This window comes from Xenopus tropicalis, chromosome 9, assembly GCF_000004195.4.
Source record: "Xenopus tropicalis strain Nigerian chromosome 9, UCB_Xtro_10.0, whole genome shotgun sequence".
Taxonomy (NCBI): Eukaryota; Metazoa; Chordata; class Amphibia; order Anura; family Pipidae; genus Xenopus; species Xenopus tropicalis.
Genome location: NC_030685.2, coordinates 78,727,814 through 78,754,070, shown reverse-complemented (window position 1 = coordinate 78,754,070; position 26,257 = coordinate 78,727,814). Strand labels below are relative to the sequence as shown.

At 39.3% G+C, this 26,257-nt stretch overlaps 1 protein-coding gene across 4 annotated transcripts in view; it reads right to left on the bottom strand.

Annotated features, from left to right (window-relative positions):
- gtdc1 (glycosyltransferase like domain containing 1) overlaps positions 1–26,257 on the bottom strand; it is a 143,721-nt gene that overhangs the window by 102,143 nt on the left and 15,321 nt on the right. For 3 of the 4 annotated variants that reach the window (XM_012970328.3, NM_001007983.2, XM_018097090.2), the window contains exons 3-4: positions 11,794–11,961; positions 6,989–7,162 (exon numbers count right to left, since the gene is read on the bottom strand). In XM_012970328.3, coding sequence (XP_012825782.2) covers positions 6,989–7,162; positions 11,794–11,961 — 342 coding nt within the window. The remainder of the gene's footprint in view (positions 1–6,988; positions 7,163–11,793; positions 11,962–26,257) is intronic. The other variant, XM_012970329.3, reaches the window with a different exon arrangement.

Sequence of the window (26,257 nt, the reverse complement as noted above, 5' to 3'; positions counted from 1 at the left end):
CGTGGATTTGGGCGAATCCGAACCCTGCCGAAAAAAGGCGAATCCTGGCCGTTCCTATTATTATTATCAACATTTATATATAAAACGCCAACATATTCCGCAGGGCTGTACAATAAGTGGCTCATACAGCAAGAGGTAACTGGTGCAGCCTATTTAGAATATCAACAAACAATCTGGCAGAATATCATTTCAGTCACATGAGTTCCAGGCACAATGATGGAAAAAATGTTGATACACAATGTTAATATACAAATATAGTATTTGTTATCTGGAAACCCATTATCCAGAAAGTTCAAAATCTCCCATAGACTCCATTTTAATACTTCACATTTATATAATAATTTACTCAATTATATTTGCACAATCAATGCACCAGTCTTGTCCAGCTTTATAAATATAAATGAAAGGGGCTATTTAATTATAGCAAAGCAATTTGCCCTTGCACAGACTGACTGCCCTTTTGCAGTAAAACAGAGTTGGGGCACATTTACATTTACTGTGCCCCTTATTTATTGCTTTATATCAAACAAAACCAATAGGCAGTGAAAAACACAGGATAATTTTTTCTCCAAGAGAATGAAGCGTGCCAGTTTTTCACCTTTTCTTTATCTCTTCAGTATTTGTAGGGCAAACTACTCCAAGCTTTTTTTCTTTGTCCTGTTACATGGGTCTTCCATTACCAAGTGATGTTTTGAGCATTACGCAGACAACACATTCCGTGGTTGTACTAAAGCCTGAGTTTTAAAAAATGTAAAAGGTGTAAAGTAACAGATCAGGCACTAAAACAATCTTCTTCCTCCATTAAATATGCACAATAATTCTCTAAATGGCAGTATAATGTCTTCAGCGATATTATACGTCTATCCGACTAGCAGAGAATAGATGCAGCTGGGAAGTCTGCTGCCGCAATGCCATTTACACCAGTCGCTCGTACCAAACAGCGCGCTTGTAGCACCTCCCAAAACGCGCTGCTGAAGTTTTGTTGCCATATCAACCGAAGCATTTTCTGTGTTAAATTTTCCACCACATCAAGATCCATCAGTCTCTCATTGTTCACTCTACCTGCTTTATCGGAATATGTTTCATTCGCGGCGCAGGCGTTTATCCGTGTCACTTGGGTATACGCTACACTGAATTGGGGGGGGGGATGATAATTGCCATAAGAGAAAGTATCTCACTGATGTCCCACTGATACTATTATATATTACATTTATAGATTTAGGGGCCCATTTTCTAACATTCATATTTTTTTCCCCACTATTCATGAATTTTTCGGCATTTATTATGCATCAAAACCATGAAAAACGCAAACCATTTAAAAGTAGGTTCAGTTCCGGATTCGACCGAATCTGTCACAAAGGATTTGGGGTTCGGCCAGATCCTAAAATAGTGGCTTTGGTGCATCCCTAGTTTATAGTGAATCATTATTATATGCAGAATGCACAATGTTTCAATGTAGTCTATTAACTTTACAAATGATTCTTGCAATCCAAAACTATTTTCCCAATTTAAAAAGAAAACGATTTAACCCAAAACAGTACAAGTACAAAACAGGCTACCGAAAACAACTGGGACACCATGTTGGATGCCGCAATGTGCTATTTCAAGGTTTTTTTTTTGTATTTTCAAGGGGAGATATTGTGCTATTTAAGTGATGTAAAATTCACAAGTCAAGGTTTTGTGTTGCTTTACGCTTTTTCACATGTGCGTTTGTTTGTTTGTTGTCGTGCTTTTTAATAAATGAGTAGATGAGTTTTTGTGTCATTAAATGATGCTTTTTCTCCAAAAATTTTGTGATTGTGGCCAAAGAGTTCAATGTTAACTTAATCAAACAACAGAACTTCAACTCCAAACTCCAAAAGGCCTTTTGCTTGTCTAGATGCGTTTTCACATTACATTCAACTTTGATGTTTGTGATGAGGTTGCAGGTAAGGCTTCCTACTGACTAGTGGTGAGCGAATCTATCTGCGGGCAACAAATTTTTTTTTGCCGCACGACATTTTAGCCGTTTTGCGGATCTTTTGAAAGATTCACGAATTTTTCGGCGAAGCGAAACGGCGAAAATGTCATGGGACAAAAAAAAAATTGTCGCCCGCAGCTATTATTTTGTTGTGTGGCTATTGTTTCGTCGCCCGTGGCTATTATTTTGTTGCGCAGCTATTATTTTGTCGCGCAGCTATTATTTCGTTGCCCGCGGCTATTATTTCGTTGCCCGCGGCTATTATTTCGTCGCCCGTGGCTATTATTTTGTTACGCGGCTATTATTTCGTCACCCGCGGCTATTATTTTGCCGCACGGCTATTCTTTTGTCGCCTGCGGCTATTATTTCGTTGCGCGGCTATTCTTTTTTTACGCTGGCAACAATATTTGGAAGTGTGGTGAATTTTTTCATCCGTTTCGCAAAACAATCCGCCAATGGTGAAATGCGGAAATTCGCCGCGAATCCATCCCTGGCAAAACACTTCGCCCATCACTACTACTGACGTCTCTTCTATGTAGATCATGTTTGTGCAAGTCATATGGGGACTGACTTCAACTTTCTGACCAGAATACGAGCAGTTCTCTCTTAAAGTTTTCTTGGTCTTCCAGATTTTCACTTGAATTTCACCTGTGTTTCTCCCCTGTTTTGAAGGCATCAGTCAGCTTCATTTTCAGATCCTTGCTCAGTTGCTTCAAGAACCTCGTAGTTGTTGAGTGACATCCTCAAGTTTGGGCTCTACTAATAGATGAGGAGTTCTGGACACAACTGCTCTGTGCACTAACACAATTTTGCACCCCTAAGTGCTTTTCAACTCCCATTCAGGGCAATCTTTGTTTGTGTATACTCTAATATAAAGCCAGATTCAAAAACACCTTTAAGGACTTGTCAGCTCTATTAGTCTATAAGATTTTTTGGATATAATGATGAAATGAACAAACACAGAGTGATCAATTCAATCTGGCTTATACACATAGGGAAGCACATCTATAGTAAACATGACTCAATATCCACTGTGGTTATGGAAAAAAAATAAAAATAAACAAACTGTGCCCAGAGTCTACTATGGGATAGTTCAGTCATTCTCATGGGTGTTTAGCATATCACATACAAGAAAAGCTATGGGCAATGATAAATAACGGTTTTGGGAAAATATGAATGTCTAGCAATTCTGTGATTTTTTTAATTCTGTGCTGACAAACTAAGCGATCGGTTGTTTAGTTGATCGGCCAGGTTTGAAAATTTCTGTGGGGTTACGATAATAGCTGTGCATGTAATGCCTATCTAACAATATCCATGGGTGACCTACGTTGTATTTCTGGGACATCCCTTTCGTACGATTGTTGTATGGCAATTATTAATGGCCAAAATATGGTCAGATTTGTTGTTTTAGGACTTTAATTACAATTTCAATCTTAATGTTAGTTCTGGATTGTTGCATTAAAACGTACAATCAATATCCGAACGTGCCTTGTCCAACAACTAAAATCTGAATGTGTATGGCCAGCTTTAGTCTCAGGTAGGCCGAGCATCTGTAACCTGTGATGACAGGCAACATACAGGCACTCCAAGTAAATGTTCCGATCATTATTCAGTCCTTGTGCTATTGAAGTTATAGGATAAAGGGTTAACTAAACACGCACATTAAAATTAGAAACCAGACTTAGGACAAATGAATCACCTTAGTTCTTTCGCCTTAATATTTATTTTATTTTGCATCTCTGCAAAATTATGCATTTTAAAAAGACTGCAGGCAGTGAAATGATTGTCACTCATGCAAATAATCACTTACTTACACTATGTGAGTTTGGTTTGGCTAAAGCAAATTACCATTTGAAAATAACTCAAAAAAACACTCTGGGCTAAGAGGCTGCTATATAAATCTTAGTTTGGCCATTGTAAATTTTAACCTTTCTCGTCTCCTTTTCCACTCAACTAAGTTTCACAGGAGCAGGACAATCCGTTAGCAAAATGAACTCACCATTGAACCATTTATTCCAAATTCTACCATATGATTAGGAAATGTCAACGCAAGACCTTCGTTCCTGTTGCTCAGCACTCATCTATATGTCCCAAACGCACTGTATTCTAAAATTACCTTTATAAACGTACATTTTCCTTTGCCAAGGAAGCAATGACGAATGATGAAGGCAACTCATTATTAACCACATAACGGCCACAGAATGCAAAATCGAGAACCTGACTGTGATGGGCGGTAGATTTTATGTTTCTGCTTTCCACTGAAGTCTGTGGGAAAAATAAATCACATAGGGGCAATGTGGTGCCGGCAATGCCACCAAGGACAGACAAAATCGTGGAGTTTTCTATCTTTTAGTATGTTATAGAATGAACTATTCCTAGCAATTTGTCTTCATTATTTATATTTTTTTTTTTATAGTTTTTTTAATTATTTGCCTTTTTTGTTTACATCTTTCCAGCTTTCACATGGGGGTCACTGACCCCGCTAGGAAAAAAAAAATTTCCTTTTAAAGGTGGCCATAATGGTCCCTTAAGGTGACCATACATGTGAAGATCAGGAAAATGTAGGCTAATTTGATCATTTGGCCCTGGGCGAATTACAATGGGAGCAATGGGCGCAGTCGGTTCGGGGACCGAGACAACGAGCCAGTGCAGTCCCTGATCCGTCTAAATGTTTTAACCTGCCCGATCGATATCTGGCCAATGTCAGGCCAGATATCAGTCGGGCATGCCCCTCGTTTCTGCCCCTATACGGGCTGATAAGCTGCCGAATTGGTCCAAGGGACCGATATCGGCAGCTACAATTGGCCCGTGTATGGCCACCTTTAGACAGATTTGGCAGCTTATCTGCCCATGTATGGGCATGAACGACAAGTCTCCCTGACCGACACCTGCACGGAAATCAGGGAGATCTCGATCGGGCAGGTTTGATCTATCTGTCGGATCGGGGATGACATCGGCTCATTGATGCGGTCCCCCGAACCAACAGCACCTATACCCGCCATTCTAATTCAATCGTTTGACCCCAGTGCCAAACGCTCTAATTAGGCCAATATTGCCCACCCTTAGGTGGGGATATCGGAAGAAGATCCGCTCGCTTGGCGACCTCACCAAGCAAGCAGATCTTAATGTGTATGGCCATCTTTATTTTTATTGTTACTTTTTATTCCTTATCTTTTTATTTAGTCCATCTTCTATTCATATTCCAGTCTCTCATTCACACCGCTGCCTGGTTGGTAAGGTAAGCAAGACCCTCGTAACCAGATAGCTGCTAAAAATTCCAAACTGGAGAGCTGCTAAACTAAAAGCTTAAATAACTGAAAAACCACAAAAAAACTAAAAATGAAAACCAACTGCAAACTGTCTAAATACACTTATGAAATATTGGTTTTATTTCATTGTGTCATAAATCATAAAAAAGCCATAAACAATGATTTCAGAATCATTATAGATTTATTTTTGGGCCCAAGCAAACACAATACAGAAAAGTGTAATTCTATACAGGACAAGTTCAAGAATAGTCATGAAATGATATATTCTCTAGCACAGTTGTCAGAGAGCTCTGTCCCCATATAAAGAAACAAAGCTTAAGGCCAATGCTTTCGAAAAAGTCACAGAACTCTGTGAGGAACAGTTATATTCTTTACAATTTTAGGAGGGGTCTCGCTATACCTATAATAGTTCTGCACAGACTTTTTAAAACTATTTTAATCATTCATATTAAAATACTTCATGGAATGTGGCCTAGTATCAAGGGGTACGTTTCTGCTACTAGTATATGAATTATGTCACAAAAATGTTATTTACAAGACCAAATAAAAGAAACAAAAATGAACCCTGTTTACTATATTCCATTAATGTTCTCCTTTGTTAAGTATTAACAGCGTTTATTGGCTGTTCTAAACTAGCCATTCTGCCTTTTTTAACCTTATGCTTAACTATGAGAAGCCATTTTACTAACTATACCACAGAACATTCCTCTCAGAAGTGGCATTATAAACTGTGGTGGACTACAGAAAGGAATTTAGATAAGGCGGCATCATGGGTTCCACACATCCAGTAGTACTGTACGTATGTTGGATAGTCTGATATCCTACATGAGAAGCATTTTACCAGCCTTCATTTCATTGTGGAGATAACATTTATTAATGAGTGGTCAGGAACATATAATGTTGGGTAAGTGAATAGGCCAGGTAAAGGTAGAGACTGTAGGACAAGGTTCTTAAACACATGCTAAAGGTACCACCAGAGACTTAACAGAGAATAAGTCTGATTTTACCTATATCTATGCCATTGTTGGGCCTGTGTCTCAAACAACCACAACTTTAGGTAACAATATGCTTGGTCGAACGGTACCTGTCCCAAAATAAACAGGATAGGGTAGGTTTGAAAATCCCAACAGATAAAGGCTGCATTGGTATTTTCATACAGCCTTAGTCTGACAGGCCTCTGTAGGCCCCAACAATTGGATCAGCCCAATTTGGCTCTACACGTGGGTGGCAAAGATCTGGAAGTGTATGATCACTTAGCTCATAGCTAGCAATCAGTGTGTTGTAAAACAGCTGATCAGAAAATGCTACCTGCAGAATGGTTGCTATAGGTTACTAGACCAGTAGCATTTGTTTTACATATTATTTTGCTGCTTAGTTGTCTATTTATGTTAGCTGGAGCCTTCGGACTTGAGCAACCAAAAAGGAAATTCCACATGAGTTCCTAACCGGGCCGGAACACCTTGTCAACTTATGACATTTTTTGAGAATAGGGTTTTGTAATGAATAAAAACTTTGGCAGCTTTTATTTTATTTGTAACAAAAGGCCATTCAGGAAAAATAACAAAAGTTGATGAAGTTTTCCAGCCCGAAACCAGTGTGAGTTAGAAACCTCATATGGGGTTTCCCTAATGATAGCTTGAGCCCAAAAGCATGAGCGATCACAAATAGGGCAACCAAAGTTATAAACTCAAAAGAAATCTTTATAGTAAGATAAAAAACTTGAGAAACAGAAAGAAAAAGGAACAATCATATTACTTACTGACTGATGTCTGGAAAAGTCATGGGAAAATAAAGGACGCAGCATTTTGGTCTAATGATTTCTTCTAGATTCTTAGGACGATGGTCGGGTATCTTCTTCAGAAAGGTTTTAATAGAAGTCAGAAAAGATTCCATGTTGAAGGCGGAATTGAACACCACAATATCTGCAACTAAACTGGAGAAAAAAGTTCACAGGGAGGGGAAAAAGTTCAACAAAGATTACATTTTTGTCACTGTTGTTGTATGTGTATGGCATCTGTTTCCCTGCAATGCTCGGGACCTGGGGTTTTCCAGAAAAAGGATCTTTCTGTAATTGGATCTCTAGACCTTAAGTCTGCTAAACATCATTCAAACATTAAATAAACTCCATAATATTGTTTTGCCACCAATACAGATTCATGTATATTAGTTGCCACATATCTGTTAATCTGAAAAATTGCTCTATGGATGGTATCTGTAGCAAGGACAGACTGAGCTTTTAGCACGCCATTGTGTAGAGCCGACTGGTGAACTGAAGACCGAATGGATTTGCGAGATTTTTCTCTGCGCCCCTAAGGAAGTCAGAGACGTGTCCAAAGGGGCTATCTGCATCTTCTTGATCCGAAAGCAAGAATGTAAACTGACAGCCATAGGGTCCGCTTTTATTTTTCCCCTCTTAGGGGGTAACCTGAGGCTGGAAGATGGTGCCTTGGGTAAACTGTAAATTTATGCTGCTATCAAAGTAAAAACTCTCGACGAGGCCTGTACTTGCTTTATTCTATTATGTATACATCTCCCTTTAGGGTATCTCGCTATATCCAGTGAAGATTTTAGTGACGCTTAACTTGGAAAAGGGTATTTAGTTTTATTTTCAGCCTTATATGTAAAATCGCTTTTCTTGTATCGTATGTAAACAAATACAACAGAACCCCGATTTTATGTTTCCCTGGGGACTGTGTCAAAACGATCTGTGGATTCTGGCAAATGCCAGAGGGGCTGCTGTAAGATGCCATAGACAGTCACTATTTATTGGGCTGGGGGGGCTGTTTGTGCCTCTGTGTACTTGGAATGGCAGGGCCTGTTTTTGATTAGAGTTGAACACAGACCACATATGGTGCTTACAGTGTATATAATCACAAAGTGACTTTTTTTCATGGTCAAAATTATTTTGGATCTGTTTTGAAATCCAGTGTAAAGGTGGGTGTACATGGTAAGATTCAGCGGGGTCGCCAAACAAGTGAATATTTCCCCCAACATGCCCAACTTGGGTATGCAATATTGAGCTGATGTGACTATTTGGCCCTTGGGCCATAAAGGGAATATAAGAAGTCGGAGCGAGAATCACATCAATGAGCCAATGCAGTCAAAAATCAAACAGAAAATCCGCCAGTTATTGGTTGAGGAGGCCCATTGGAGGGCCCCATATGGGGCCAAATAAGCTGGCGAGTCAGTCTGAAGGACCCCAATTGGCAGCTTAAAGTGATACTGATGCTAAAAAAAAAATACTCTTCAAAATGGGAATGTTCATTAAAAGTTACCAATAGGTCATGTTGATGGTTTTTCGCTGATAGGCCTGCTTTTGTAACAGCTTTTTGCCAACCTGACTGTCCCTTCTCAGCCCATCAGTTATAGCTTCTAAGGCAAACGGACTCGTGCTGCACAAATATGGCCGCCCCCTTATAGAGGAACATGGCAAATAGCATGCAAAGAGAATGTTATGATAGATGTAAAAAATAAGGTTTAATTTCTGGTGTCAGTGTCTCTTTAAATCTACCCATGTACAGCCACATTAAGAAAGGGTACACTTAATTTTAAGACCAATGCTGTCCTAACCTAGGAAACATGGCCTAAGACACCTTTCTACGATATTCATCCAACAACTGCCTATGTCTATGATGAGCAAAGAGCTTCAGTCTGCTCTATTACAGAACCAGCCGCTCTTTCTGTACGATCATAAGTTAATAAAACGGTTTGGCTGGCATGTAAGGTCAAATAAACCACATATTTAGGGTTCAGTGAGTACAACATTACTTACTATAACAGCTGCTCTGTGTTAAAAGAATAATGGCTTGTGACATGTTTGAATCCTATCACAGAGGAATTATATTATTCCTCACACAGAGCTCAAGTAAAACAATGTTTTTGACTGATTGCCTACCGGCTTTTAAAAAATGCAGTGACTTTGCTGCTAAAGGTCTGAAACATTACTTAACTCCATATGAAGCTATAACTGTTAAACGGATGCTGCTATGCTTCATTGAGTGTAATGGAGCAAAAAAAAAAAAAAGAGGCCCTTTTATTCCAGTATTCATCAAATTGTCTCTTTTCACTTCATTATACAAGATAAAGGAAACTGACCTCTAATTTTCTGTTTTACACCCACTGAAGCGATTTCGGAAAACTGTCTAAAAGAATAAGTTCTATTGATATACTCTGATCTATAATAAAATGGGGACAAGCAGCATGGAGAAAGCACTACATGGCAGAAGGAGAAAAATCAATGGAAATCATATACCTCTGGAGTGTAATATGATAGCGGAGGAGTAAGTAGCATTACGAGCTGGGTGCTGACAGACACAGGGGTTCTGCTGCACGATTGCCAGGTGGCTGATGTGCTTGGAATATTGACATTATGACAAAAAATTTGGTGCAATCTGGGTGCAGGTCGAAAGCATTATATCTGCCACCTGTGGGACAGTCAGTTGTGCAGTGTCTTTATTCAATGGGCAAAGGTACCAGTTAACCCTGTGACATCATTCTGCTAACTCACTGTTTGCCATGATGTTGATATATTAAGCTGTAGCTGCCTGTGGATCATCCATTAAGCACTGTGAAAATTATGGGCTGCGAGCCGAAGTTAAAATAGTAGTGTAGAAGATCACATATAGAGCAGAATGTTCCACTTTTATGCTTAAAATAAGTTGACTGTGCCTTTAGAAATAATAGCCAAGTCAAGTCAGCTGCTTTGGGAGCAGGGCTGTCAATCTGCCAGGGGTCAACCCGTCCCAACTACCTTCACTTGTCTGTAATAGCTACTGAAAAATGCTAGCATGGACAAGGGCCCCTGCTGATCTTGAGTCATCCAGACCAATGTAGTCCGCCAGGGTGTAAAAACACTGTCCTTCCTATATCTGAGAAATTTAAGTCTAATGGTGGCCATATGATCGAATTAGACACTTGTTTGGCAACCTCACCAAACGAGCAGATCTTCTCCTGATATGCCCACCTAAGGCAGAAGATATCGGGCTAATTTGATTGCTTGGTCAAATGATCAAATTACAATGGTGGGTATAGAAGCTGTTGGTGTGAGGACCACATCAGTGAGCAAATGCGGTTCTCAATATGACGGGAAAATCAAGCCTTCCAGATTGACATCTAGTCTATGGGGCACATTTACTAATCCATGAATCCGAATCACGAATGGGAAAAAATCGGATTGGAAACGAAAATTTCGTAAGATCGCAAATATCACGAAAGTGCTTACGAAAAAATCGTATTAGTCACGATAATATTGTATTGGCGATCCGAAAGTCTAAAAATTTTCGTACCGAACAATTATAAACAGCGGTAAAACCTTTCCGATTTTTTCGTGCAAACGTCCGAAAAAGTCGTGCGGCGTACGAAAAAGTTGTGCGCCATGCGAAAAAGTCGTGCGGACGCCCGAAAAAATCGGCGAAATACGCTCGGAGCGTTCGTGCTTTTGTAAATGTGCCCCTATGAGTTAGTGCTCTTGGAGCATGAGAGATGTTGTTCAAATAAAGTATTCTGGTTTTAATTGTGTTTTTAACTTATGTTTACATGGTGACCTTCGTGGCTTCTTTGAGCACTTCCCACTAATGGTGTTGATGGGTATGGTCTGGGGCTGGTACACATGGACCACGTTTTACATTTGGTGAGTTGGAACACAGAATATTGGGCCGGATGTGGTTATATTTGCTTTATCTAATTTGATTGTTTGGTCCTGGGGCCAAATGATCAAATTACAATTACGGGTATAGGAGCTGTAGGAGTGAGGAACGCATCAATTATCCAATGCAGCCCTTGATCTGATGAGAAAAGTAGGGGAGGTCTGTCGGGTGTCCCCACACAACAGTCTAATGGACTCGAATCAGCAGCTTAAATCTGCCCATGTATGGCCACCTTAAGACAACTTTGGTATAAGAATTATTGTAGCCTGCCGGGGTGTGAAAACACTCTCCTAAATCTTGTTCCTCAGGTCTAAGGGCTGTACAACTGGAAGAGGGGATTCGCTTTGATGTGTATAGTATGAAAGATGCCCAGTGAGCTAGATTGGTTGCTATTAAAACCCAAGTCACTGAATAACAGCAATGGGGTAGGAATATTCTCTATCAGATGATACATCTATAACTTTTTGGATCATGCTCTACTTTTGTCTAGAGCTGAGATACAGTATTTGCTGAACTGCCATTTGCAGTAATGGATGATGAGCCTTGAAATTAAAGGCAACAATGAATGCAGAGTTTCAGAGAGGATACATACAACTACATTTGAAACACAGGGCTATTTAACCCCTTGTCTGCCGGAGTTCTTTCATCTTGCCACGGTGTGTGTAGGCAGACACAGAATGAAGTGCAACTGGTAGTTAGGTACTTGATATTTACAGCTACAGAACTTACAATCGATACCAAACAGTTAATTGTAAATAGCCCAAAATGCATCCAGACACTGAGCACTGAAATGCGTTTTGCCAAAGGAGATTTACTAATTAAAACGTAGTAAGAAAATCATGTTTGTGACTGTAAACTCAATAGTCCAGTGCTGAGAGTGCCGACACATCACTTTTTCTACTAAATTAACTATACATACCATGAAAGAATTTGGTTATAGCCATACTGAAAGTCTCTCTCTTGCGTTTTTTGAACAGGATAGATCAGCTGGTTCTCGTGGAAGTAGAGGATCTTCTTTAATTTCCCCAGGTCTGGTCGAAGCACCGCCAGTTCTGCCAGGTTCAGCACTGAACTTGTAAACAGAACCCTAAACATAAAAGTAACATATATAGAAGATTATAAGCAGATTTGAAGTTTTTGCTCATCCTTTGCTACTCTGTCTGTCTAAATAACCTAGAATGCCTTAATTAAATAAAAGAAATGCATGTTAAATATTTGCTTCCATGTGGGTTAAAGTACAATAAAACATCTCTCTGTTGGTTTTAATGTATGTTTCACAGTCATGCGTGCAATTTAAGCTTAAGAGTTTTGTTTAGAAAAATAAACAAAATGGATAAACTTTACAGACTAAGTTCTAATCAAACAGCTATCCTGTGGCTCATTTATAAACAGTGGGCAAATGTGCAATGGGCAGTAACCCATGGCAACCAATCAGTGACTGGATTTTTCTTTCAGTCAGTTGTAGGTTGAATAATTAAGAAAATATTTGGTTGTTTGCCATGGGTCACTGACTGTCAAGAGTGCTACGATTAGGAGAGCTCTGTTTCTGTCCCAAGATGGTAGTGCCCATGACTGCAACGTTGCGTTGGCGATGTGTGGAGATGTGTGACGTCATCACGTCCCATTTCAGCGCAAAAACTCTAAATAAAAAGACGCCAGAGACCTAGGTGCAATGCCAGAATATAGGTCAGCATTGCATCAACAAAGAGCGCTAGGGTGGGTCTGTAAAAGAGCGCTAGGGTGGGTCTGTAAAAGATTGCTAGGGTGGGTCTGTAAAAGAGCGCTAGGGTGGGTCTGTAAAAGATTGCTAGGGTGGGTCTGTAAAAGAGCGCTAGGGTGGGTCTGTAAAAGATTGCTAGGGTGGGTCTGTAAAAGAGCGCTAGGGTGGGTCTGTAAAAGATTGCTAGGGTGGGTCTGTAAAAGAGCGCTAGGGTGGGTCTGTAAAAGATTGCTAGGGTGGGTCTGTAAAAGAGCGCTAGGGTGGGTCTGTAAAAGATTGCTAGGGTGGGTCTGTAAAAGAGCGCTAGGGTGGGTCTGTAAAAGATTGCTAGGGTGGGTCTGTAAAAGAGCGCTAGGGTGGGTCTGTAAAAGATTGCTAGGGTGGGTCTGTAAAAGAGCGCTAGGGTGGGTCTGTAAAAGATTGCTAGGGTGGGTCTGTAAAAGAGCGCTAGGGTGGGTCTGTAAAAGATTGCTAGGGCGGGTCTGTAAAAGAGCGCTAGGGTGGTTCTGTAAAAGAGTGCTAGGGTGTGTCTGTAAAAGAGCGCTAGGGTGGGTCAGTAAAAGAGCGCTAGGATGGGTCAGTAAAAGAGCGCTAGGGTGGTTCTGTAAAAGAGCGCTAGGGTTGGTCAGTAAAAGAGCGCTAGGGTGGTTCTGTAAAGAGCGCTAGGGTTGGGCAGTAAAAGAGCGCTAGGGTTGGGCAGTAAAAGAGCGCTAGGGTGGGTCAATAAAAGAGCGCTAGGGTTGGTCAGTAAAAGAGCGCTAGGGTGGTTCTGTAAAGAGCGCTAGGGTGGGTCAATAAAAGAGCGCTTGGGTGGGTCAATAAAAGAGCGCTTGGGTGGGTCAATAAAAGAGCGCTTGGGTGGGTCAATAATAGAGCACTATTGTGGGTCTGTAAAAGGGCGCTAGGGTGGGACAGTAAAACTTTTTTCCAACAATTAATTGTTAAAAGAGGCTCTCCCTGCACTCTTTTGGCTGCTTATATAATGACCTGAAGCAACCTTTGCTTTGATTTCATTGTCATATTATATTCATTTCATTTTCATATGTTAGTAAATCTACCCTCAACCCTGATCTCCCGGACTTGGCACCAAAACCACTCCTATTATATTCTTTTAAACTACTGCTTTGAAATCAGTTCCAGAAAGTATAGGAAATAGGCACTAGAGATGAGTCAAATTAGCAGGATCTAAAATTGGATCTATACAGAATCAGATGCAATGCTGCATTCAAATTACAATTACTCGACAATCAAATGGAACTGCATGGGGAAACGTGGCTGGCAATTGCTTCCTGTTGTTGCCAGCGAGAAGCCCTCAGCCTGTGGCTCATGTGATCAATTATAAGGATAACTGCAATTTATTTGCAGTTCCTACAGCTGACCCAGGTATGAGTAGTTGCATCTTATATTAGATTTCCTATATTATTTTTATTTTACCAATTTAAACATTTTTTTAAACTTTTTTTTCTACTCCCCCCGCCCACTTCTGATGATGTAACTTCCAGTTTGCAACAACAGCACTTACTGTTTAATGGTCACGGATTGGGTTGTGGATAAGGCAGTTGAGGGACAGGTCAGGTAGTGGGTCGTAGCTAGTAAAAATGCAGGTTGCAGGATGTGGGTCCGGGTTGCAGACTGTGGGTTGGGTCCGGGTCAAAATCTACCTTGTAGTGCTACACCAGTGATTCCCAACCAGTGGCTCGTGAGCAACATGATGCTCACCAACCCCTTCGATGTCACTCCCAGTGGCCTCAAATTTGGTGCCCATTTTTGAATTTCTGACTTGGAGACATGTTTTGGAGGCCATGGGTCCTGCCAAACAGACCCTCTAGTAGTCTGCCAGTCCACATTGGGCTACTAATTAACCAATCTCTGTCCTTATTTGTCACCTACTAGGAACGTTTTGTGCTCAGTCTACCTTGTAGTGCTACACCAGTGATCTCCAACCAGTGGCTCGCGAGCAACATGATGCTCACCAACCCCTTTGATTTCACTCCCAGTGGCCTCAAAGTTGGTGCCCATTTTTTAATTTCTGACTTGGAGACATGTTTTGAAGGCCACGGTTCCTGCCAAACAGACCCTCTAGTAGTCTGCCAGTCCACATTAGGCTACTAATTAACCAATCTCTGTCCTTATTTGTCACCTACTAGGAACGTTTTGTGCACAGTCTACCTTGTAGTGCTACACCAGTGATCCCCAACCAGTGGCTCGTGAGCAACATGATGCTCACCAACCCCTTTGATTTCACTCCCAGTGGCCTCAAAGTTGGTGCCCATTTTTGAATTTCTGACTTGGAGACATGTTTTAGAGGCCACGGGTCCTGCCAAACAGACCCTTTAGTAGTCTGCCAGTCCACACTAATTAACTGTGTCCTTATTGGTCACCTACTATGAAAGTTTTTGTGCTTGTGTTGCTCCCCAGCCTTTTTTTTTATTGAAATGTTGCTAACAGGTAAAAACACACTTATGAAACATTTGTTTTCTTGCCAAAATATCAGTGTTTCCCTACTATACACGAACACGTGCAGGCCTTGGTAACTTACATGTAAATGTTTCAATAGATTAATAGAAGATAAATGACACACTAAATGCACGGAGAATCACATCTGGTGCTTCCAGCTGTTTCGTGTGACAGCAGATTACAACCTGTGACCTGTAAAAGAGCAGTTCCACCCAAATGACTTCCATAAGACTGCGGAAATGTGTCGCAAGGGTAAATATGAGTATGGGAATTTGTGTGCACGCATATACAGCGCTAGCATTTTATATACAAAAGTGGTCTGAGCTTTGGCATTCGTAGCCATGGACAGTTCCCATTCGCTGCTGGGAATGGGAACAAAATGAAAGATAACTTATATAGCAAATAAACAATATACAGAGAGACAGGCAGCCAGCATTTTGAACCTCTGTACTCTATTAACCAAATGCTATTTGACCACAAAATAAGTTTATAGGTGGCACGATATGACAGGTGTGTGGCGGGGCAGCATGGTGGCTCAGTGCAATCCCAGTCAGGGCACTATCTGCGAGGAATTACTAAATTCTTCCCGTGTCTGCGTAGGTTTCCTCCAGGTACTTTGGTTTACTCCCATACTCCAAAAACATGCAGGCAGGTTAATTGGCTTCTGACTAAATTGACCATAGTGGGCGTGTATGAGATAGGGACCTTAGACTGTAAGCTCCTCTGGGGCAGGGAATGATGAATAATCTCTGTGAAACGCTGTGGAAATGTGTAGGCGCCATATAGGCCAGACCCGCCCCATCCCTGATGTCACAAAAAAGGGATGGCCTATAAATACAGGCTGCTGAAGGTTCAAGCTGGGCAGAGGAACGTCATGGGCAGGGAGAGCAGACGTGAGCGCTCAGCCCAAACCCACCTACAAGCATAGGTTGGCCCAAACCCGCGGATTTCAGGCCGACTAGCACATCACTAAATCAGCTCTGTAGTGTCCCCTTCTGCTTGAGGATTTGCGACAACCCCTAAGTTTAGCTTCTAACAAGTGCCCAGAGCGCACTGAGCATGTTCAGTCGCACTAAAAGTCCCTGCAAATTCCAAGATGGTGACCCACCGGTGCACAACTTAAATCTTTAGTTATCTTTAGTTATAAACATAAAGGCTGGTGCAGTAACTTTTGTTTATAAAATATGTCATTCCTGGCCATAATTATTTTTTTAGGGTTTAGTTCTCCTTTAAGGCACGCATTAAAAAGAATGGGAGACAAAAGGAAAAAGTTAGAACAGTTGTTTCTGGCATATATAATTATTTTACATATTTATTTTCTAAACACACATCCACTTATACATATGTATTTAAGGCAGTTATCAACTGCAAACTGCAAAATGTATTTAGCCTGAAATACCTATATTTTTCAATTCAATTTTATTTTTGTTTCAAAAGAAAGTCATTGGAAGGGGGTTCCAAAAAGGAAGTGGGTAAAATAATGGGCATAATGAGCCTAAATGCATATCATTTACAATTAACAGAATATTAATTCATACTTTTACATCAAAAAGGGTATATGCATAGGGTCAGCAAACCATCTCCCCATGCCCCATATTCCTCAACCCTCCCATTTGTGATTGTACTCTGCTCCCTTTACACTACCAACTGGTCTTCTTTGGTGAAAGCTATTATTCTTTGTGCGTATAAGACCCCTGTAAATTCCTAATCTCATATTTGGTTGTTTCCTAAAGTTCCTGCAAAGACATCAAAATAAATAAATCATCAATGTAGTGGTCCAGACCCAGTGCAACCTGTTCAACCTCTGATATCTAGAATACACAACAGTATTTTTAAAGTCTCCATGGCAAAATGTAAATGAAAGGAACCAGCTGCAGTGTTAAATGACCTAAATTGTACAACGGAAGTGTCAAATTTGCTATTTATCTTAATACAACTACTGTGTTTTGATAAAGGGCCAAGAGTTAGTGAAGGAACCAAGAGTGATTTTTTTTTTTACATGTTGCTGCTGTATAGTCCATTGTGTGTTCCTATTTATTTTTTTACTTATGAGCAGGAATTCTGGGCATCCGTTTTTGGCTGTATGTTATGAGTACCTTACTCTATCATGTGTGTGGCAAGGTAAATAAACAGCAGGGAAATGGCCATTTCCTTTCATACTTACAGTAGCCCTGCCCAACATCATTACTGGGAAGTGGAGAAGACTTTATGAAAGCCTCTGGCTACATTACAATGGTAGGCTGTGGTTACTACACATGTTGAAAAAAGGGGCCTATCCTCTACCGTTGACCTTCCTTGGATTTAATTTTAAATGGCTAGCAAAAGAACAGGACACATGTGCTTATGTGTGTGCCTAGCTCTGCTGCCCTTTTCTGCAATATGTCTTTGAGAAAGAGCAGTGGGACTATGCGGTTAATTCAACAGCACAATAATGTTTTTGGCAGACACAATTACTCTGGATTTCTGGGGAAAAAAGTTTCATAGTTTTGTGGGGTTTTTTCCATTTCTTCAAAGTCTAGTCCCAAAACCCTCCTTTCGTTCTACTAACATAGGGGCATGTCCTAGCAGACAAGAGGTCTTTGCCTGATGTCAATGCAAACACAATACAGGTATGGGGCCTGTTATTCAGAATGCCAGGGACCTGGGGTTTTCTGGATAAGGGGTCAGTAATTTTGACCTTCATACTTTTAAAATCCGATGTTTTCCTGGGCTTAAATATGGTAAAAATTCGAAGTAACTACGATAATTTCTGATGTTCTAAAATACCTTTTTATCGGTCGTACGAAAATATCGCAATTGCGTTCCGAAAGTCACCAAATTTTTGATGCGAAAAGTTCTTTAAGCCACGAAAACCTTTTTGGCTTTGCAAGCCTTCCATAGGACTCAATGGGACTCAACAGATCAAACCTGGAAAAAAGATAGTCCCGAGGAAAGTGTAACCAAAGCTTTAAAGAATTCCGAAATGTTCGTTGTCTTTGCACAAAATAGGATTTTTTTGTGATTTTTTAACAAAAACCACTATTACTATAGAAAACTCAAATACCTTGAATTTGTGCGTTTACAAATTTGAAAAAAACTTGAGAATCTCTAATTGAAAATATGGCTTGATTTTGCCTAGGACATTGACTTCTACATTATCTCACAAGCTTTTAGGTGCTGAAGTTTTACATTGGAGTTTTGGGGGGTTTTGCACCTAGGAAATATCAGACATTTGAGTTTTTGAACCATAATTTGAATATTTTATTTGAGTTTTAGCGCAAAAAAAAACCTTGAATCATGGAAAGAAATTCAAATTTAAACGGTGATAAATAACCCCCTAAATAAACCGACTGTTTTGTCTCCTATAAGAATTAATGATATCTTAGTTTGGATCAAGTACAAACTACTCTTTTATTATTACAGAGAAAAGGGAATCATTTAACCATTAAATAAACCCAATAGGACTGTTCTGCCCCCAATAAGGGGTAATTATATCTTAGTTGGGATCAAGTACAGGTACTGTTTTATTATTACAGAGAAAAGGGAATCATTTAACCATTAAATAAACCCAATAGGGCTGTTCTGCCCCCAATAAGGGGTAATTATATCTTAGTTGGGATCAAGTACAGGTACTGTTTTATTATTACAGAGAAAAGGGAATCATTTAACCATTAAATAAACCCAATAGGGCTGTTCTGCCCCCAATAAGGGGTAATTATATCTTAGTTGGGATCAAGTACAGGTACTGTTTTATTATTACAGAGAAAAGGGAATCATTTAACCATTAAATAAACCCAATAGGACTGTTCTGCCCCCAATAAGGGGTAATTATATCTTAGTTGGGATCAAGTACAGGTACTGTTTTATTATTACAGAGAAAAGGGAATCATTTAACCATTAAATAAACCCAATAGGGCTGTTCTGCCCCCAATAAGGGGTAATTATATTTTAGTTGTGATCAAGTACAGGTACTGTTTTATTATTACAGAGAAAAGGGAATCATTTAACCATTAAATAAACCCAATAGGACTGTTCTGCCCCCAATAAGGGGTAATTATAACTTAGCTGGGATCAAGTACAGGTACATCAAGTATCAATTACAGATAACAGGTCCTATTCCTGTATCTGAAAGTAGTAAAAAATAGTAAAAGTCACACAAAGTACTACAGGTACTACGGCAGGCTAAAATGGCCATACAGTGTGTCCCTATATCATGCCCAATTAAGAAGACATGCTTTAACGGCTTAAACTCTTGGTATAAAGTAGATAGCGGATTTAAAAGATGCCATCTAGTTGACGATATCATGTGTGGACTTCCTTAAACACTCCAGAAATCCAAGGTCTTTATAACTGAAATCTACCTTTGAAGTACAGCCAGACAATCCATTTTACCTTCATATATAGCATTTCTGCAGAGGTAAGGAAGTTTTGTATTTTTTTTTTAATCCAGGTTCAAACAAATCTGTCCTATCACAAGACAAAGAGTGTTGTTAATAAAGAAAAAAGGGAAAACTTTCTATTTTAAATAGGAATGGTAGTCTAGAAGCTTTGAAGCTCACACATACTTTCTAACTGAACCCAGCTTCAGCTCATCTGGTCTCTAAATGACTCCTTTCATGTGGTCAGCCCACGAGCCATACGTACAGCTACACAATCACGCCACTGTACATCATCAGTGTGAGAGGATGATTTGCATTTCCTCTGTCGTTTCAGCTTCAATGAGTTCTAAGCAGCACATTGGAAAGGAACTACCGCCAAGCAATGCAACGATTTGACTCAAACCAGATGAGTCTCTATTATAGGTTAGGACGAAAATAATGATAACATTAATACAAAGAGTCTCCAGGAAATCCTGCAAAGAAAGGATTTATCTGCAGAATCTCTGAAATGGATAGCAGTAATTACAAATGGTACGTCCACACTTGGAGGCTTACTAAATCCTTTAGACTGACAGTTTATCTCTCAATTGTTTTCATGTTTTTCTTTTCGAGAAATAAACCGTATAAGGAAGACAAAGTTTCTACTTTAGTGTTTGAAAACTACATTGAAAAAATAAACAGCAGCAAAAGTTTTACTGATTGTGGACCTATAACCACCTTGCACAGCTTGAAGGTGGGTTTAAATAACATCTCCCTCTAAACATATCTCAAGGTCATTAGAACCCCGTAGAGAACTTCCTAGTGTCCTAGAGCAGGGATCCCCAACCTTTTTTACTCGTCAGCCACACTCAGATGTAAAAAGTGCTAATGAGCCACACGAGCATGAAAAATGTTCCTTGAGGAGGGCTGTGATTGGCTATTTGGTAGCCCCATGTGGACTGCTGGCCTGCAGGAGGCTCTGCTTGGAGTAAAACTGTCTCTGTGCTTCCAAAACTTGTCTCCAAGCCAGAGATTTAAAAATGGCACCTGCTGTGAGGCCACTGGGAGTAACATCAAAGGGGGTGGTGATCTACAGGTTACTCATAAGTCACTTGCTGGGGATCATTCTCCTAGAGCAGTGGTGGGCAAACTTATTAGTCAATTGAGCCAAATCAACAAAACAGCGATTAAAATTTCTTTTGAGAGCCAATTTTTTTGCAGACTGTCACTGGCTCACTCGTGCATTCAATTAGTGAACCTCCCCTGCATTGCGTATCCCACCCCCCACCTGCGCTGCATCTCCCATAGCCCAAAGACCACCCCATCCTGCTGATTTTTGCTATGGGCAACGAAAGTGCAATCGCACTGTACATGCGAGCCCGCACCCGGAAGAGCCAAATTCAAAGGGGCTAAAGAGTCGCAGTTTGTCCACCACTGTCCTAGAGGAAAAAATAAAAGACTGCAATAGCCAATAGAAGCCAGCTTGGCTTTCTGGGTCCATTACAAAAAGATCTGATTTCAATGTAATGCCACATATACTAATAATTATGGGTTACACCGTTTATTCACAATTGCAAAAAAAGTGCCACCACTTTTGCCCTCTAATAGAAATCCTGTCTAAAAGGAAGCCAGAAAGGGCACAAGTGCTATGTACAAAAGTCACATAAATTTCCCAGAAGTCAAACGAAAAAAGGCTGGATATAGAATGTGGCTTTGGCAAATTGCTTCTTAAAACCTGGTATAAAAAATTGATAGCGGCTTAGTAGCTGTTTGGAGAGGACTTGAAAGGTCCTCTCCGAACAAAAGAGGGAAATGGGACAGTCTGGAGAGGCTGCCCAGATATTATATGATTGCCTTGTAGGACAGGTATGGAACCTGTTATCCAGAATGCTCAGTGACCAAAGGGTTTTTGGATAAGGGATCTTTCTGTAATTTGAATCTCCATACCTTAAGTCTACAAAAATCATTTAAACATGAAATAAACCCAATAGGACTGTTCTGCCCCCAATAAGGAGTAATTATATCTTAGCTGGGTTTTATTATTACAGAGAAATCACTTTTCATAATTTGAATTATTTGCTTTTAATGGAGCCTATAGGAGATGGTCTTTCTGTAAATCAGAACACACATGTACATAGCAGGGATTTCAAGCTATTCTTTTGTACCACGTAAATCAACAGAAGTGAATCTAATATCAGATCTTATATCAGAAATCTTTATATGGCGTATATGTATATATATATATATATATATATAATATATGTAAATCAACAGAAGTGAATCTAAAACGCTGATTTATATGGTATTATCTAGTCAATGCCAGTCATTAGCTATTTAGATAAATACTCATGCCAGCTCAGCTGATTACACCCTACCAGCTAATCAGTGGCCAACACTTTCGCCCTATAGCAGCCTTAGAGATACTTCACTAAGGACATTCAAGGCCACAGGTACGTGCTGAGTAAATGATTGTATAATTATGCTAACAGGAAGATTATATTCACATCTGATGGTTTCTGAAGGCGAAGAAAAAAATGATTTGCTCTGTCTATTCCTCTTCCAGATGCATCTGAATAAGTAGCATAACAAATTTTTATCTCTGTGATAATGGCAGGAAGTTAGGGATATATCCAAATTGTGTCATGAAAAAGAAACAGAATATAATTCAAAGGTAATATTTACTTGTATTTGATCATAATATAGGCACAAGTTATAGTGCGCCTTTTAAAATCCAGGTATGGGATCTGTTATCCAGAATGCTCGGGACCTGGGTTTTTTCAGGATAAGGGGTCTTTCTGTAATTTGGATCTCCATAACTTAAGTCTGCTAAAAACCATGTCAATATTGAAAAAACCCAATAGGATTTGTTTGCCTCCAATAAGGATTAATTATATCTTAGTTGGGATCAAGTACAGGTACTGTTTTATTATTACAGAGAAAAGGGAATCATGTAATCATGAAATAAACCCAATAGGGCTGTTCTGCCCCCAATAAGGGGTAATTATATCTTAGTTGGGATCAAGTACAGGTACTGTTTTATTATTACAGAGAAAAGGGAATCATTTAACCATGAAATAAACCCAATAGGGCTGTTCTGCCCCCAATAAGGGGTAATTATATCTTAGTTGGGATCAAGTACAGGTACTGTTTTATTATTACAGAGAAAAGGGAATCATTTAACCATTAAATAAACCCAATAGGGCTGTTCTGCCCCCAATAAGGGGTAATTATATCTTAGTTGGGATCAAGTACAGGTACTGTTTTATTATTACAGAGAAAAGGGAATCATTTAACCATTAAATAAACCCAATAGGGCTGTTCTGCCCCCAATAAGGGGTAATTATATCCTAGTTGGGATCAAGTACAGGTACTGTTTTATTATTACAGAGAAAAGGGAATCATTTAATCATGAAATAAACCCAATAGGGCTGTTCTGCCCCCAATAAGGGGTAATTATATCCTAGTTGGGATCAAGTACAGGTACTGTTTTATTATTACAGAGAAAAGGGAATCATTTAATCATGAAATAAACCCAATAGGGCTGTTCTGCCCCCAATAAGGGGTAATTATATCTTAGTTGGGATCAAGTACAGGTACTGTTTTATTATTACAGAGAAAAGGGAATCATTTAACCATTAAATAAACCCAATAGGGCTGTTCTGCCCCCAATAACAGAGAAAAAGGAAACCATTTTTAAAAATTAGAATTATTTGCTTATAATGGAGTCTATGGGAGATGGCCTTTCTGTAATTCAGAACTTTCTGGATAATGGGTTTCTGGATGAGGGATCCCATACCTGTATATGAAGTTTATCAGATTACAGATTACAGTGCTAAGTATATAAGGGGATTCTGTGTTGTGTTGGGCTGTTTAACAAATTTCGGTTCGGAAGCCGGAGTTCCCCTTTAACCAAATGGAACAATTGCTTACTGGTGCCAAACCCAGACAAGATGGGACATATGTTTAAAGTGACCTATTCTAAACAATTCTGTGGCTGATCTTTTTTGTGTTTTTACTAATCGAGTCATATTGTATAAATGCTCAGTTCCACATACCCCAGTTGTACTTTCACCAAAATACTAAATAGCATATACCCATATCTCAATTGATAAAATGAGTATCTTTCTTTTTTTAAGAAAAATGGGGGTCGCTTTAGAAAGCTGTCGCCAAGATATTAAGAAATGGGGGGGGGGGGATGTTTTTTTCCTAAAGCAAATCATGATTAATATTTCCTGCTGAATCGTGCTCCTTAAGCCATAGCCATCAAAAAGTAGTTAAATAAATGGTCACCAGAAATGTTACGGCTTAAGGCAGTGGGTAGCTTGTAATAAAAGTAACAGATAAAGACAAATCCTCTATGAACCCCACCTCAAAAAAAATGTATATATTTGTCGATTAAGATGACATTTTTTTACCTGTAGAACGTTGTAGGAAATGTTTTTTAAAATACAATTCTTGTAAGTGGTTAGAGAATTAATAATATGGGATTCTGTGCTGTATCATTGTTCAGGTATGGGACCCATTATCCAGAATGCTCGGGACCTGGGGTATTCTGGATAAGGGGTCTTTCTGTAATTTAGATCTCCATACCTTAAGTCTGCTAAAAAAATAATAGAAAGGCTAATTAAACCCAATATGATTGCTTTGCCTCCAATAATGATAAATTATATCTTAGTTTGGACCAAGTACAAGCTACTAGTTTATTATTACAGAGAAAAGGGAAACATTTAACCATTAAATAAACCCAATAGGACTGTTCTGCCCCCAATAAGGGGTAATTATATCTTAGTTGGGATCAAGTACAGGTACTGTTTTATTATTACAGGGAAAAGGGAATCATTTAACAATTAAATAAACCCAATAGGGCTGTTCTGCCCCAATAAGGGGTAATTATATCTTAGTTGGGATCAAGTACAGGTACTGTTTTATTATTACAGAGAAAAGGGAAACATTTAACCATTAAATAAACCCAATAGGGCTGTTCTGCCCCAATAAGGGGTAATTATATCTTAGTTGGGATCAAGTACAAGCTACTGGTTTATTATTACAGAGAAAAGGGAAACATTTAACCATTAAATAAACCCAATAGGACTGTTCTGCCCCCAATAAGGGGTAATTATATCTTAGTTGGGATCAAGTACAAGCTACTGGTTTATTATTACAGAGAAAAGGGAAACATTTAACCATTAAATAAACCCAATAGGGCTGTTCTGCCCCAATAAGGGGTAATTATATCTTAGTTGGGATCAAGTACAGGTACTGTTTTATTATTACAGAGAAAAGGGAATCATTTAACCATTAAATAAACCCAATAGGACTGTTCTGCCCCCAATAAGGGGTAATTATATCTTAGTTGGGATCAAGTACAGGTACTGTTTTATTATTACAGAGAAAAGGGAATCATTTAACCATTAAATAAACCCAATAGGGCTGTTCTGCCCCCAATAAGGGGTAATTATATCTTAATTGGGACCAAGTACAAGCTACTGGTTTATTATTACAGAGAAAAAGGAAATGTTTTTTAAAAATCTAAATTATTTGATTAAAATGGAGTCTATGGGAGATGGCCCGTAATTTGGAGCTTTCTGCATAACGGCTTTCCAGATAACAGATCCCATACCTGTACAAGCTAAGGTTCTAATCTCATAAGAGTATGAAACATATATTTTTAAAATAGCACCAATCTAAACTCCATATAAGTTAAATTATGAAGATAATTAATGGCTCTTAGTCATACCCAGTTTCTCCTCTAGAACAGTAAAAAAAAAAAAAAAAAAATTGCTCTCCCTGTAGCTTTAACCTTTGAATCTTTTTTTTTTTTATATTTCTACTGTTTCTAATAAGAGTTTTGGTGGCATAATGTCATCTTTAGCACATCTGTGCAGAACAAAAAGGCTAGGCCAAATTTCTTCCAAAAGCTTGGCTGCTTTTGCCAAAAAAATTCTATTTAAGTGCATGTCTCATCTCAATCCAAGCTGGGATGCGTTTAAAACTTCATTCATATGGGTGATTGAATCACTGTGGCGGATCCTACCAGATCTAAACCATGAACGCCCATTTATACGAGCTGCAGTCACTGTTAGATACAGATTCTGCAACTTCTACAAAAATGAATTTGTTGTGATGGTGCAAGTTTGATATTTACACCAGCAATTCAATTACAGGTATGGGATCCCTTATCCGGAAACCTGAGATTCAGAGAGTTCCGAATTACGGAAAGGCCATCTCCCATAGACTCTGCATTCTGGATAACAGGTCCCATACCTATACTGAGATTCTCATCACAAAGTACTAATAGATAAGTGTAGCACATAACTGATGGCCGCGGTACATAATCAACTCATAGTAAGTTGGGTTGAAAAAAGACATACGTCCATCACGTTCAACCATAAACTCCATTCAAGAAGTTGTCAAATACAACTTTCTTTTGCCACATTATATTTTATTATGCATGTTCATGTCTTGCTAGTGGTATAACAAATAGGCCACCCCCCCTTCCAGAAAAAAAAATTTGCCCGCCCACCTGTGTCACTGCTCCCCATCCGCAGGAAAGTGTGGTTATGGAGGGTAGAATTTTTTTAGGACTCATTTATCAACACTGGGCAGTAACCTATAGCAACCAATCAGTAATTTGTTATTTCTAGCCAGATGTAGGTACAGCAATGAATGCAACAATTTGATTAACCAGTAATTTACCGGTTTTGTATCTCTTTCTGTTCTCTGTTTCAGACTCTATCAAAAGTCAGTTCTCCTCTAGATCTGTAAATTAGTCAGAACTTGAGAGCAGAAAATATAAGTGGTCACGGAGCTAATACACCTAATTTTAAAAAAATATTTAAGGTATATTGTAAAGTTGATTAGGATTATAT